Source organism: Triticum aestivum, chromosome 5A (genome assembly GCF_018294505.1).
Source record: "Triticum aestivum cultivar Chinese Spring chromosome 5A, IWGSC CS RefSeq v2.1, whole genome shotgun sequence".
Taxonomy (NCBI): Eukaryota; Viridiplantae; Streptophyta; class Magnoliopsida; order Poales; family Poaceae; genus Triticum; species Triticum aestivum.
The window spans coordinates 672911154-672924910 of NC_057806.1; the positions used below are offsets into that span (position 1 = coordinate 672911154).

Below are 13757 nucleotides of genomic sequence, written 5' to 3' on the forward strand. Positions count from 1 at the left end.
CACCGGCACGACACCATGATCTCCATCATCATGATCTCCATCATCGTGTCTTCATGAAGTTGTCACACCAACGACTACTTCTACTTCTATGACTAACGCGTTTAGCAATAAAGTAAAGTAGTTTACATGGCGTTCTTCAATGACACGCAGGTCATACAATAAATAAAGACAACTCCTATGGCTCCTGCCGGTTGTCATACTCATCGACATGCAAGTCGTGAATCCTATTACAAGAACATGATCAATCTCATACATCACATATCATTCATCACATTTTCTTGGCCATATCACATCACATAGCATACCCTGCAAAAACAAGTTAGACGTCCTCTAATTGTTGTTGCATGTTTTACGTGGCTGCTATGGGTTTCTAGCAAGAACGTTTCTTACCTACGCAAGACCACAACGTGATATGCCAATTGCTATTTACCCTTCATAAGGACCCTTTTCATCGAATCTGTTCCGACTAAAGTGGGAGAGACTGGCACCCGCTAGCCACCTTATGCACCAAGTGCATGTCAATCGGTGGAACATGTCTCACGTAAGAGTACGTGTAAGGTCGGTCCGGGCCGCTTCATCCCACAATACTGTCGAAACAAGATTGGACTAGTAACGGTAAGCATATTGAACAACATCAACGCCCACAACTACTTTGTGTTCTACTCGTGCAAAGAATCTACGCAATAGGCCTAGCTCATGATGCCACTGTTGGGGAACGTAGCAGAAATTCAAAATTTTCCTACGTGTCACCAAGATCTATCTATGGAGAGACCAGCAACGAGTAGAAGGAGAGTGCATCTACATACCCTTGTAGATCGCTAAGCGGAAGCGTTCAAGTGAACGGGGTTGAAGGAGTCGTTCTCGTCGTGATTCAAATCACCGATGATCAAGTGCCGAACGCACGGCACCTCCGCGTTCAACACACGTACAGCCCGGTGACGTCTCCCACGCCTTGATCCAGCAAGGAGAGAGGGAGAGGTTGAGGAAGACTCTATCCAGCAGCAGCACAACGGCGTGGTGGTGGTGGAGGAGCGTGGCAATCCTGCAGGGCTTCGCCAAGCACCACGGGAGAAGAGGAGTACTTGGGAGAGGGGGAGGGCTGCGCCAGAACTTCGTGTATAGCTCCCATGCGCCTCCCCACTATATATAGGGGTGGAGGGGCTGGTTTCTTGCCCTCCAAGTCCATTGGGGCATTGGCCAAGGTGGGAGGAAAGAAATCTCATTATTTCCTTCCCCACCGATTGTTATCCCCCCTTTTTAGGGATCTTGATCTTATCCCTTCGGGATATGATCTTATTCCTTCTAAGGGGGGATCTTGGTGCGCCTTGACCAGGGGTGTGGGGCCTTGCCCCCACTACCCACGTCCATGTGGGTCCCCCCATGCAGGTGGGCCCCACTCCAGAACCTTCTAGAACCTTCCCGGTACAATACCGAAAAATCCCGAACATTTTCTGGTGGCCAAAATAGGACTTCCCATATATAAATCTTTACCTCCGGACCATTCCGGAACTCCTCGTGACGTCCGGGATCTCATCCGGGACTCCGAACAACATTCGGTAACCACATACAAACTTCCTTTATAACCCTAGTGTCATCGAACCTTAAGTGTGTAGACCCTACGGGTTCGGGAGACATGTAGACATGACCGAGACGTTCTCCGGTCAATAACCAACAGCGGGATCTGGATACCCATGATGGCTCCCACATGTTCCACGATGATCTCATCGGATGAACCACGATGTCAAGGACTTAATCAATCCCGTATTCAATCCCCTTTGTCTATCGGTATGTTACTTGCCCGAGATTCGATCGTCGGTATCCAATACCTTGTTCAATCTCGTTACCGGCAAGTCACTTTACTCGTTCTGTAACACATCATCCCGTGATCAACTCCTTGGTCACATTGCGCATATGATGATGTCCTACCGAGTGGGCCCAGAGATACCTCTCCGTTTACACGGAGTGACAAATCCCAGTCTCGATCCGCATAAAACAATAGATACTTTCGGAGATACCTGTAGTGCACCTTTATAGTCACCCAGTTACGTTGTGACGTTTGATACACCCAAAGCACTCCTACGGTATCCAGGAGTTACACGCTCTCATGGTCGAAGGAAGAGATACTTGACATTGGCAAAGCTCTAGCAAATGAACTACACGATCTTTTGTGCTAGTCTTAGGATTGGGTCTTGTCCATCACATCATTCTCCTAATGATGTGATCCCGTTATCAACGACATCCAATGTCCATAGCCAGGAAACCATGACTATCTGTTGATCACAACGAGCTAGTCAACTAGAGGCTCACTAGGGACATATTGTGGTCTATGTATTCACACGTGTATTACGATTTCCGGATAATACAGTTATAGCATGAATAAAAGACAATTATCATGAACAAGGAAATATAATAATAATACTTTTATTATTGCCTCTAGGGCATATTTCCAACAGCCATCAGCCGTCAACTTGTCTCTGGCTGCACTCTGCCGGCGAAGAAAGAAGTCGGCTTCGCGGAGATTGGCGATGTGGTGTCCATTGTCCGCGTCCGGCGCCATCATCGATGAGAAGTAGAACACGGGAGGCGCCAGCTGCTTGGTACTATGAAGGCCATTACCCGGCGTACACAGTCGGTGTCTTGCCCTGTCGTAGGCCACAATCGTCCCTTCCACTCCTGTTGAAGCACATTCCGGCGGTCTTCACTCCGATGAGCGGCGATGCCTTACATGGGGAAGTGAACCGCCCTTTGCGCTGAAGCATATACCTTTCGGCTTACGGCAGTCCGAGAGCAGGCCGTCGGACATGGAGAAGACAAAGAAATTCGCCGTGGCTGGCCGTAGACTAGTGTAGTGTACGTATCTGTGTCGTGAGAATGGAGTTCCGCGCGGCCAAACGTGCACATAGTTTTAACTATTTTAGTTAAATATGTCCAAAATATAATAAATTCCGTCTCGTTTATATGAAATTTGCTGTGTTTGCATGAATTTCATTTGGTTTGTTGAAAAAGTGTTTGAAATCAGCGTTGAATGATAGGTTGCCGCATCAGTGTCAGCGGACTGGCCCCCTATCCACGGACGGATACAGACGAAATTTAATTTACGGGTCCCTTATTACTTATCAAAATCGAATCGTGGTATAATTACGAAATAGATTCTACTCCTTGTCTCCAGGAAGGAACCTTGTCAGCCATTCAAACACACAAGTACCGGAGAGCACGTGTCTCAGAAAAAAGTTGCCTGCCCCGCGTGCACACTTTGAGGCAATGCAACACAGCATTGCACGATCTCTCGTAAGCTAGCCACCTGCTTCTCCCAGTTGAGCGTACTAGGATCGACCGGCTTTAAACCATGGCCAGAAAAAGGCCCGGTCGGGGCTTTCACTGTCGAGCGATGAAGCCACCGGCACGGCGGCGCCGTCGCTCCGTGTAGACCGGAGGAGGGGCCCGCCGGCCGGATCCACGGCCCTGCGCCGTGTCTGTCTGCGGGGAGGGGACGACGCCACTTCAACCCAGCGCGCGTACGTACGTGTTTCAGTGCCAATAATAGCTCGTAGTTGTACCGGCTGGGCGGCCCGATGAATGACATGCCTGCGCCTGCAGCGTGCACAGTGGACTTTTATACGTAGCTGCTGCGGGAGTTACGCTCATCAACATCGTGGTACTATCTAGTACTATGATGGTAGTGGTAGGGCAGCGCGTAGCCAGAAAGTTGTGCGCAGGCGTATCGTATCGTGCCGTAGAGTTCGGGGCATTCAAAACGGGGCCATGATGATGCCCGCCAGAGGTTCTACTGCTACAAGGTCCATTCACACCACTGTTTCTGTAGGCTGTAGCAGTAATACTACTCTACTCACGCTGCTTCTGCTCGTATAGTATATCGTGGCGCATTCCCGTCCGTCTCCTGCATCCTATACTAGTCATGAGTCGGTCATTATTTCACGATTCTAGTCTCCTCTTAAGCTGGGGTTGGTCCTCTCAAATGATGATGACAACTGAGGGCATCTCCAAGACTCCAACTCCGACCCTCAAATTTTTCCGTATCTGTTTGGACCATGTTATCGGGACCGAGTAACGGTGTAACCATCCAAGGTGGGTCTGTATCGGTCCATCGCACGGTTCGGATGTGATTACTCCCGTAAACCGAAGACAAACAAGGGGAAAATTTGCGGGAGTCCGGACTACTGTCACGCCCGCTTCTGACCCATCAAAAAACCCCATTTCCCCATGCGTTGTCGGTCAGCGCCCGCATTTATGCCCGGCTAGAGCGGACAAGACCGCTCACTGGCGTCAGCCGAGAGAGCACCGCCCGCGCCGCTTCCCGGTGCAGGTGACTACCGTTCGTTCAAACGACATGGCGGCCGGTCGTCCGTTCGCTTGTCTGCTGCCCACCTTGATGGCACACGGTTGCCGAGGCATCTCCTCCGACGCCACCCGTCCATCTGCCGCTCACCGTTGCTATAAAAACTGATGCCCCTACCCCGCCAAAGCTCTCTGGGACGGGTTGCCGTCGGACCAGAAAAAGGAGATGGCCGTCATTGCTAGCGTCTGGTTGGCTGGCAGGCAGCTGGAAGACAATGACATCCCAATCAAGGTCGCTGCTGACGATGAACCGGCGCCACCCTCCTCCTTCACGCCAACCTCGTTGGTGCATTGCACCTTGACCATCGGCGAGGCACGTGCCCATTATAAGGACATGGTGCGGGAGGAGCAGTTTCGGGAGGCACAGGCCGACGCCGCCTACAACCACCACCTCCTGCGAGAGCACCTGCAGGCGGAGGAGCAGCTTCCCGCTGACAGGGTTGTCGCGTCAGACGCGGACCTGGCGGAGCAGCATCCGGTGCTCGAGTCCTACCGCTCCACCCGTGAAATCTACCTCGCCCGGTGGCGGCCACCTACATGGAGAGCGACGACGCGGACGAGGCGGTGTTTGACGAGACCGACAACGAGGAGGACATCGCCAAGTCCGCGCCCCGCCGCGGCGACCACGAAGTCGGCATGTCTGCGGGCGCCGGCGTAGCGAGGAAGAGTAGTGCACAGTAGGTCACTGTCGCTCGTGTCCTAGGAAGGCCACCGTTCCTCCCCTCCTATTGACGCCAGGCTTGGTGGGCTCACCATTTCGGCTAATTAGTCGCTTTGCAGCGATATGGAGGCAGACGACTTTACTTCCCGGGCCTCCGGAGGCGGAGGTTACTGAGGCAGAGCTGGAGAGTACTTAGGCGCAAGTGGGTGAAGCTTTCGTTCTCGGGGTTGATGGGCGGACACGGAGAACGGGCTTCGGTGACCATTTAGATTAGGTATTAGTTATTGTTGGGGAACGTTGCAGAAAACAAAAATTTTCCTACGGTTTCACCAAGATCCATCTATGAGTTCATCTAGCAACGAGTGATTGGATTGCATCTACATATCTTTGTAGATCACGCGCGGAAGCGTTCAAAGAACGGGGATGAGGAAGTCGTACTCGACGTGATCCAAATCACTGGAGATCCTAGCGCCGAACGGACGGCACCTCCGCGTTCAACACACGTACGGTCAGCGTAACGTCTCCTTCTTCTTGATCCAGCAAGGGGGAAGGAGAGGTTGAGGGAGATGGCTCCAGCAGCAGCACGACGGCGTGGTGGTGATGGAGCTGCAGTACTCCGGCAGGGCTTCGCTAAGCACTATGGAGGAGGAGGATGTGTTGGAGAGGGAGAGGGAGGCACCAAAGGCGTGGTATGAGAGGCCCTCCTTTCCCCACTATATATAGGGAGTCCAAGGGGGGCGCCGGCCCTAGGAGATCCAATCTCCTAGGGGGGGTGTGGCCAAGAGAGGAATCCCTCCTCCCCAAGGCACCTAGGAGGTGCCTTCCCCCTTTGGGACTCTTCCCTTCCTTGAACCCTAGGCGCATGGGCCTCTTGGGGCTGGTGCCCTTGGCCCATATAGGCCAAGGCGCACCCCCTACAGCCCATGTGGCCCCCCGGGGCAGGTGGCCCCCCGAGGCAGGTGGCCCCACCCGGTGGACCCCCGGGACCCTTCCGGTGGTCCCGGTACAATACCGGTGACCCCGAAACTTGTCCCGATGCCCGAAATAGCACTTCCTATATATAATTCTTTACTTTCGGACCATTCCGGAACTCCTCGTGACGTCCGGGATCTCATCCGGGACTCCGAACAACATTCTGGTTACTGCATATACATATCCCTACAACCCTAGCGTCACCGAACCTTAAGTGTGTAGACCCTACGGGTTCGGGAGACATGTAGACATGACCGAGACGACTCTCCGGCCAATAACCAACAGCGGGATCTGGATACCCATGTTGGCTCCCACATTCTCCTCGATGATATCATCGGATGAACCACGATGTCGAGGATTCAAGCAACCCCACATACAATTCCCTTCGTCAATCGGTATGTTACTTGCCCGAGATCCGATCGTCGGTATCCCAATACCTCGTTCAATCTCGTTACCGGCAAGTCACTTTACTCGTACCGTAATGCATGATCCCGTGACCAGACACTTGGTCACTTTGAGCTCATTATGATGATGCATTACCGAGTGGGCCCAGTGATACCTCTCCGTCATATGGAGTGACAAATCCCAGTCTTGATCCGTGTCAACCCAACAGACACTTTCGGAGATACCCGTAGTATACCTTTATAGTCACCCAGTTACGTTGTGACGTTTGGCACACCCAAAGCACTCCTACGGTATCCGGAAGTTACACGATCTCATGGTCTAAGGAAAAGATACTTGACATTGGAAAACTCTAGCAAACGAACTATACGATCTTATGTTTAGGATTGGGTCTTGTCCATCACATCATTCTCATAATGATGTGATCTCGTTATCAATGACATCCAATGTCCATAGTCAGGAAACCATGACTATCTGTTGATCAACGAGCTAGTCAACTAGAGGCTTACTAGGGACATGTTGGTGTCTATTATTCACACATGTATTACGATTTTCGGATAACACAATTATAGCATGAATAATGACAATTATCATGAACAAGGAAATATAATAATAATGCTTTTATTATTGCCTCTAGGGCATATTTCCAACAGTCTCCCACTTGCACTAGAGTCAATAATCTAGTTACATGTGATGAATCGAACACCCATGGAATTCTGGTGTTGATCATGTTTTGCTCTAGGAAGAGGTTTAGTCAACGGATCTGCTATATTCAGGTCCGTATGTACTTTACAAATATCTATGTCTCCATCTTGAACATTTTCACGAATGGAGTTGAAGCGATGCTTGATATGCCTTGTCTTCTTATGAAACCTGGGCTCCTTTGTAAGAGCAATAGCTCCAGTGTTGTCACAGAAGAGCTTGATCGGCCCCGACACATTGGGTATGACTCCTAGGTCGATGATGAACTCCTTCACCCAAATTGCTTCATGTGCTGCCTCCGAGGCTGCCATGTACTCCGCTTCACATGTAGATCCCGCCACGACACTCTGCTTGCAACTGCACCAGCTTACTGCCCCACCATTCAAAATATACACGTATCCGGTTTGTGACTTAGAGTCATCCAGATCTGTGTCGAAACTAGCGTCGACGTAACCTTTTACGACAAGCTCTTCGTCACCTCCATAAACGAGAAACATTTCCTTAGTCATTTTCAGGTACTTCAGGATATTCTTGACCGCTGTCCAGTGTTCCTTGCCGGGATTACTTTGGTACCTACCTACCAAACTTGCAATTATCAAATTTGACATGGGCATCACGCACATAAGCATCTTGCACCATAAAAAAAATGCAAATGTTTCTTTTGCTATTTAAATGATCTTACTATTCACACCCCTGATAAGAACAGTCGTGACCGTTCCTTATTAGTTCCTTTGTTCTGTATTGGGGAGTCCAAATTTCGATAGAGCGCCGGTGAACTTGTTTCCTTCTCTGTTAGCAACGCTTCAATTCTAACAACGGATGCAGAGTCATACATATCAATACTTAGGAGTATCATTTATCTCCGTTTACAACAATTTGAAACGACGACAAGAATGGGCCAACTCTAGCACGAGAGCATGAAAAATATTCCTGAAAGGTTCTCGAGAAAATGGTCCCTCGGTTGCTTAATTTCGTCGGACTACTTTATCCTTAATTTCGTTGGACCACTTTATCCTTAATTCCGATTGAACATAAAAGAAAAGAGGAAGCAAGGCATATATTGACAAACATGAATTACAACTTTATCCTTAATTCCGTTGGACTACATTTTATCGTCAGTGAAAATTAGAATGTCACAAGATAACACTTCGATGGTACCAATTCAAGCATGTGTAACCGAATTCTCGTATTTCCAGACCTCCAAGGAGTGGCTCCCCGGTTCGATTTCATAGAAACGAAACCACGGCCGTCATGACATGACCCTAAACCCATGATTGTTTTTTTTTCCGATCACTAACGACGAGTAGTATTTAAAATCAAAAGCAACACCTCCTAGTACATGTCAAAATAATCCCTTTTACCTTGTATGTGAGGAGAATATCCTTTCCTTTTATCCACAATAGTGGCATCACCCCCCTATTCCCTAAAACATCCAATAAGCATCCTTTTGCCTCCCATTTATGCTTGAGGATATGCCACCCCCAAATCCCACCATTGCAAATATGCAACTGCAAGAGTATACCCCACCATGGCAAGGCACGTCCATGTGGCCCGCCCTCGGAAACCCCCAAACCCGCACCACACCCCCACGCGGCGACGCCACCATCCACCCCAAGGGCCAGGGCCAGGGCCAGGGCCAGGCCGTGCGCGGGTCCATCTCTAGATACAGCGGCGGCGTCGCGCGCCCGAGCCCGCCAAATCGCCCGCCCCCTCGCGCCCTTTTTCCCGCTGCGCAACGCAACGCGCCCATTATGCCCGCGATTCCCCCGCCTCCCGTTGCCCAGCCCAGCTAGCTAGCTGCCCACCTCGCCGCCGCCGCCTCCCGCCCACCGGAAGCACAGGAAGCAGAGCAAGCCGGCGCCATGGGCAAGTACATGCGCAAGAGCAAGGCCTCGGGGGAGGTGGCCGTCATGGAGGTCGCCGGCGCGCTGCTCGGCGTCCGCACCCGCTCCCGCACCCTCGCCGCGCAGCAGCAGCGCGCTCCGTCCCCTTCGCCGCAGCGCAAGGGCCACGAGGACGGCGACTACCTCGAGCTCAGGAGCAGGAGGCTCGAGAAGCAGCCGCCGCCGGGGCCCAAGGACAAGGAGGACGCGCCGCAGCCGCCGGCCGCCGGTGGGAGGAGGATGGAGCAGGCGCCGTCGTCGTTCGCCGCCGAGGGCTTCGAGGCCGACCTCGAGGTCTCCTTCGGCGACAACGTCCTGGACTGGGACGCCACCGACAGGTAACAACAGAGCACCAGACTTTTCTCTCCTCCCCTTCCTCTTCCGCCAATCCCCCCCCTCCGCCTCAGTCAGCAATCCCCTCTCGCGCCCCGCCCCGGCCGATACGAATACGACTGAGGTTTAGGGTTTATCCGCCGCCGTGTCGCCGTCCTGCTCCATTAGCGCCGCCGCGTGCTCTCAAATCTCAACTCTCAGGCGCCGGCAACCTCAAGAACCCCCTCCCTATCAGTTTTCTCAGACGAGCGCCGCCGCTGGTCCGGCGATTTTCTTCTCCATCAGGATTGAAGCGCCCAAATAGCCACACCTTCCGCTGATTGTGCCCGGATGCCTGCAAGAATCAAGGCCTCCGCTGGCCTTGATTTCCTCAAGCCTTAGCCGTTGGCTGGCTGGAGCTTGAAAGAATCGAAGAAACGCCTGTCCGCTGTGTTGACCCGGGGAAAAAGGCCCCCCTATTTCCCCCCCTCCAGAAAAGCCGCCATTTTTCCCCTCCAAACAAAGATGCATCCAGGCGCACTCAATCAACCCCCAATCAAAGTGGGCGCTGCACTTGATTAGTGGAGCCTCCTCCTCCTCCTCCTCCAGTGGCCTCCGCCTTTTCCCCGTAGTGGCAGGGGAAAGTAGCCTCCTTTCCCCTTCCCCACCACAGCCGCCCTCCATTGGCCTGGCCCCAATCTTTCCCAACAGCAACCAGAGGGAGAGAGGCCCCTCTCCCGCCCTTTCGCCAGCAATTTCAATCCCACAAAGCCGAGCGCCACCGCCGTCGCGCTCAGGGCCCCATTCGCCACCGCCGTGGGTGAAAATGGCAAGCTGCTCATCATTGGCCCTTGTACCGGAGCGCCACCGCCGCCATTGAATGCCTGCCCTTGTCTGGAGGGATATGGCTGGACCTTTCCGCTTGAATGGACACTCTGACCGGACCACGTTTTTGTTCTAGCCAGTGCCTCCATTCATATTTACCCCTTGGCCCTTGTTGTGAGCATTTGCACCAGCCACTTGAAGAGAAAAGATTTTACTTCTGGTAATTCAGGCCTTGGAAGACCTCGGTAAATGTTTCCCCAGCTTCTTTAATTCCACACCTTGTTCGTATGATTGATCTCGCGCGTGGTCCCTTTGTCCCCCGGCGTATGCATGTTGAACGTGCTCCCCCCGTTTAGCAGCTTGCTTGGCCGTGTTAGGCCAAGTTGTTGCTTGCTTGTCAGCATTCAGTCATTCAGCGTGCTTGTGCTGCTGCTGCGCCAATAATCAGGCACACCTCACATTGTGTGATGTGGGGCACTTGTTAGCAATGAAATGGACAAGATCATGCGGCATGCTAGAAAATGAATGAGCTGTCGTGTTCAGCTTCCTGTAGCTTGGTCTCATCTGAGCTCACAAACCAGGCTTGATTCTGCAGCAGTACTACGTAATTTGCAAGGCCCTCTTGTGCATTTCTAGCTTCTGAACCTCATGTTGTGCTGTTCGTCGGTGCTGCGTGCAGGGGCGCCAGGGAGACGACGCCGTGCAGCCTCATCTACAGCTCGGAGACGATGAGCACCCCCGGGTCGGCGACCGGAGGAGCCCGCAACCACTCCCGCCGCAGGGCGCAGACGCCGGTCTGCCGCTACGTGCCGAGCTCGCTGGAGATGGACGAGTTCTTCGCCGCCGCCGAGCAGCAGCAACACCAGACCTTCAGGGACAAGTAAGAGCATGCTTCCTTCTGCTCTTCTTCACATACTGTAAAGAGAAACTTGCTAACACTCGACTGTGATGTTGAAATCAGGTACAACTTCTGTCCTGCGAGCGGCTGCCCGCTCCCCGGGCGGTACGAGTGGACGGTGCTAGACTGCTAGGGCTTCATACCTCACACCACCACCAGGAGCTCCTCCATTGATCCCTGTAGCACCAAAATGACCACTACCAGAAGAAGCAGCAGCAGCAGCAGCTTGTCATATGCCGTGGGCGCGATGCAAATGCAAATGCAAATGTAGCGTTAGGTTTTCTAATTCACCTGTTGTAAAAACTTAGAGTTAGCCCGCAGTCAGTCAGTCAGTAGTAGCTCAGCCAGCCAGCCATCCATCTCTGAGTGTAAGGAACAGCCTGATCCCCAACCTCACTGTAACCTCTTAGTTAACAACATGTCATCTCCGTAGGCTTCAATTTAGCTTGATTAGCAGCTCAGTTATTCTCTGTGCCCCAGTCCTCCATCCATCAATGAAATCAATCAGAGCTAGATTTATTTTCACCTCACTCTCTCTAAGTCTGCAGTGCTGCGACTGACTGTGTGATTCGTGCATGCATGCATGGATGGGGATGCGGATGGGGATGGGGTGGAAACTTGTCATCGTCTTGTCTGAAAAGCTGGCGCGGTGTTGGACTGCTTTCTTGGTGGTGATCAAGCGGCAAGCAAGTTGAGTTGATGCGGGAGGGCTTGGATGGATTCCACTAGGCACTAGGCTACTATAGCTGCATCGTGTGTGTGTGTGTGTGTGTGTGTGTGTGTGATTGGACGTGTGAGGTTACTGTTGTGCACCTGTGTGCCGTTTGCTTTGCAGTAAGCTGAGTGGAGTGAGTGGATGCTGGTCATGGTCATGGTGGAGCGTGTGAGACTGATGGGAGGCCAAAGCTTGGACTGTTTGTGTGTGTGCGAGGGGTGAGTGGATGTGGATGGCGCTCATCATGGTCTTGTTACTGAATCATCATCATTCCTTTCTTTGTTGGCAGCAGGCGGGCAGAGGCACTTGTTACCCACAAGCACAAGCAGGCTGCAGGTCAGGTAGGCTGGTAAAAAAGTCGCTCTTTTTGGCCTACCCGTGCACCGGCTCCTTTTACCTCCATCCACGCTAGGGAGGAAGCAGTCCACTGTCCTTTTTCACTCGAGCCTTTTTATTACCATCCTATAGGATGTTTCTTCTATGCACAATCAAACATTCATACAATCCCACGTTTTTTTTATTCCTGCGTTTTCGAAATCCCATCATATGAATCAAAGAGGCTTCTAACTTTGTCCCGCTCGCAGTCCCTCTCTGCAACGCAACGAACGTTGAGTTTCTAAAATTTTATTTCTAATGAGGACACGCACGTTTCCAACAAGGTTGACGACGCTAGTGATAGATAGAGCATCCAGGAGCAATCCGTTGTGCTCAGCAGGCCGCGTACTGCACTTGGCGACATTTCATCCTGAAAAAAGAAGACGCAGCAACCTCTTTCATGGCTGCAGCAAAGGAAAAGAAGAAACATGGCCGCCCGCGCCAACCTGCCGCTTCGTTTCCTCCCTCCTGAATCCTAAGGCCAACTCCACCGCGCGATCGCATCTTGTCCGGATGCGTTCGTTTAACGTAGAACGGACGAATAACGCGGTCCAACACGCAGCACCAAACAGACAAATGTCCGGATTTCATCCGTTTTCGACCCATCTCGACCCAAAGTTGCGCCGAGTTTGGAGTGAAACGGACATCACGCGGACGGGCTCGCCGCACGCCCTTGTCCTCCCGTGGCCCGTCTGTCGGGGACACTAGCAGTCCCTTCGCTTCCAACGCCTTCACCCCCTCTCTCTGCGCCGCCGCTATTCTCCGACCGACTCCTCACTGCGCAGGCCACAACCATCCATACCAAAACCACGTCTCGACATAGCCGCCAACACGTCCGCGCTTTCGCCATAGTTTTGGCCGCCGCCGTCGTAGCCGGTGGCAGAGGGGATACGACCGACGGCGACGTACCACGGCGGTCGCGGCAGCTTCCGACGAGAGCTCCAGAGCGGCCAGTAGTCAGCCGCCAACCATCCCTGCCGCGTCGAGGTGATCATCGCGGCCTCTTTGGGACCACAATCGTAAGGTGTTCGACACTTTGCACACAAAGGTATGGACAGTGGAGATGAGTTTTTTTTCCACCACTTTATTTGTTCATCGAACGATTCGTCGTCGGATGATGAAGATCTTGTGGTGGCTGCACTGGTCGTTCACGACCACATTCAACAGCAGCTTCCTCGGTATAGGGGGTCACTCCCTGGCCGTGCTCCCAACCTGAACCGCAACAGGGAGAGAGGCCACGCCCTGCTCTATGCCGATTACTTTGCCAACACCCCGCTCTTCAAGCCGGATAAATTCCGTCGCCGTTTTCGAATGGCAAGGCATGTGTTCAATCGTATCCGAGAGGGAGTGGTTGCATATGGAATGCACCGAGGCCTTCCGCATGCTTGCATACGGAATTCCAGGCGATCTGGTGGATGAGTATGTGCGTATGAGTGAGGCAACATGTCTGATGTCAATATACAAGTTCTGCCAGGCTGTGATCGAGGTGTTTGGCCCGGAGTACTTGAGGCAGCCAACTGCCGCTGATACATAGAGATTGTTGGCGACCAACACGGCTATAGGCTTTCCAGACATGCTTAGCAGCATAGATTGTATGCACTGGAAGTGGAAGAACTGTTCATTTACTTGGCAGGGCCAGTACAAGGGGCATGTCAA

General features: G+C 52.4%; 1 protein-coding gene across 1 annotated transcript; it reads left to right on the forward strand.

The window, feature by feature from the left end:
• Nucleotides 1-8771: 8771 nt before the first annotated feature.
• Nucleotides 8772-11536, forward strand: LOC123105874 (cyclin-dependent kinase inhibitor 5). Its single transcript, XM_044528040.1, has 3 exons — nucleotides 8772-9314; nucleotides 10793-10993; nucleotides 11075-11536. The coding sequence occupies exons 1-3, from the start codon at nucleotides 8956-8958 to the stop codon at nucleotides 11142-11144; spliced, it is 630 nt and encodes a 209-aa protein (XP_044383975.1). The 5' UTR covers nucleotides 8772-8955; the 3' UTR covers nucleotides 11145-11536.
• Nucleotides 11537-13757: the final 2221 nt, after the last annotated feature.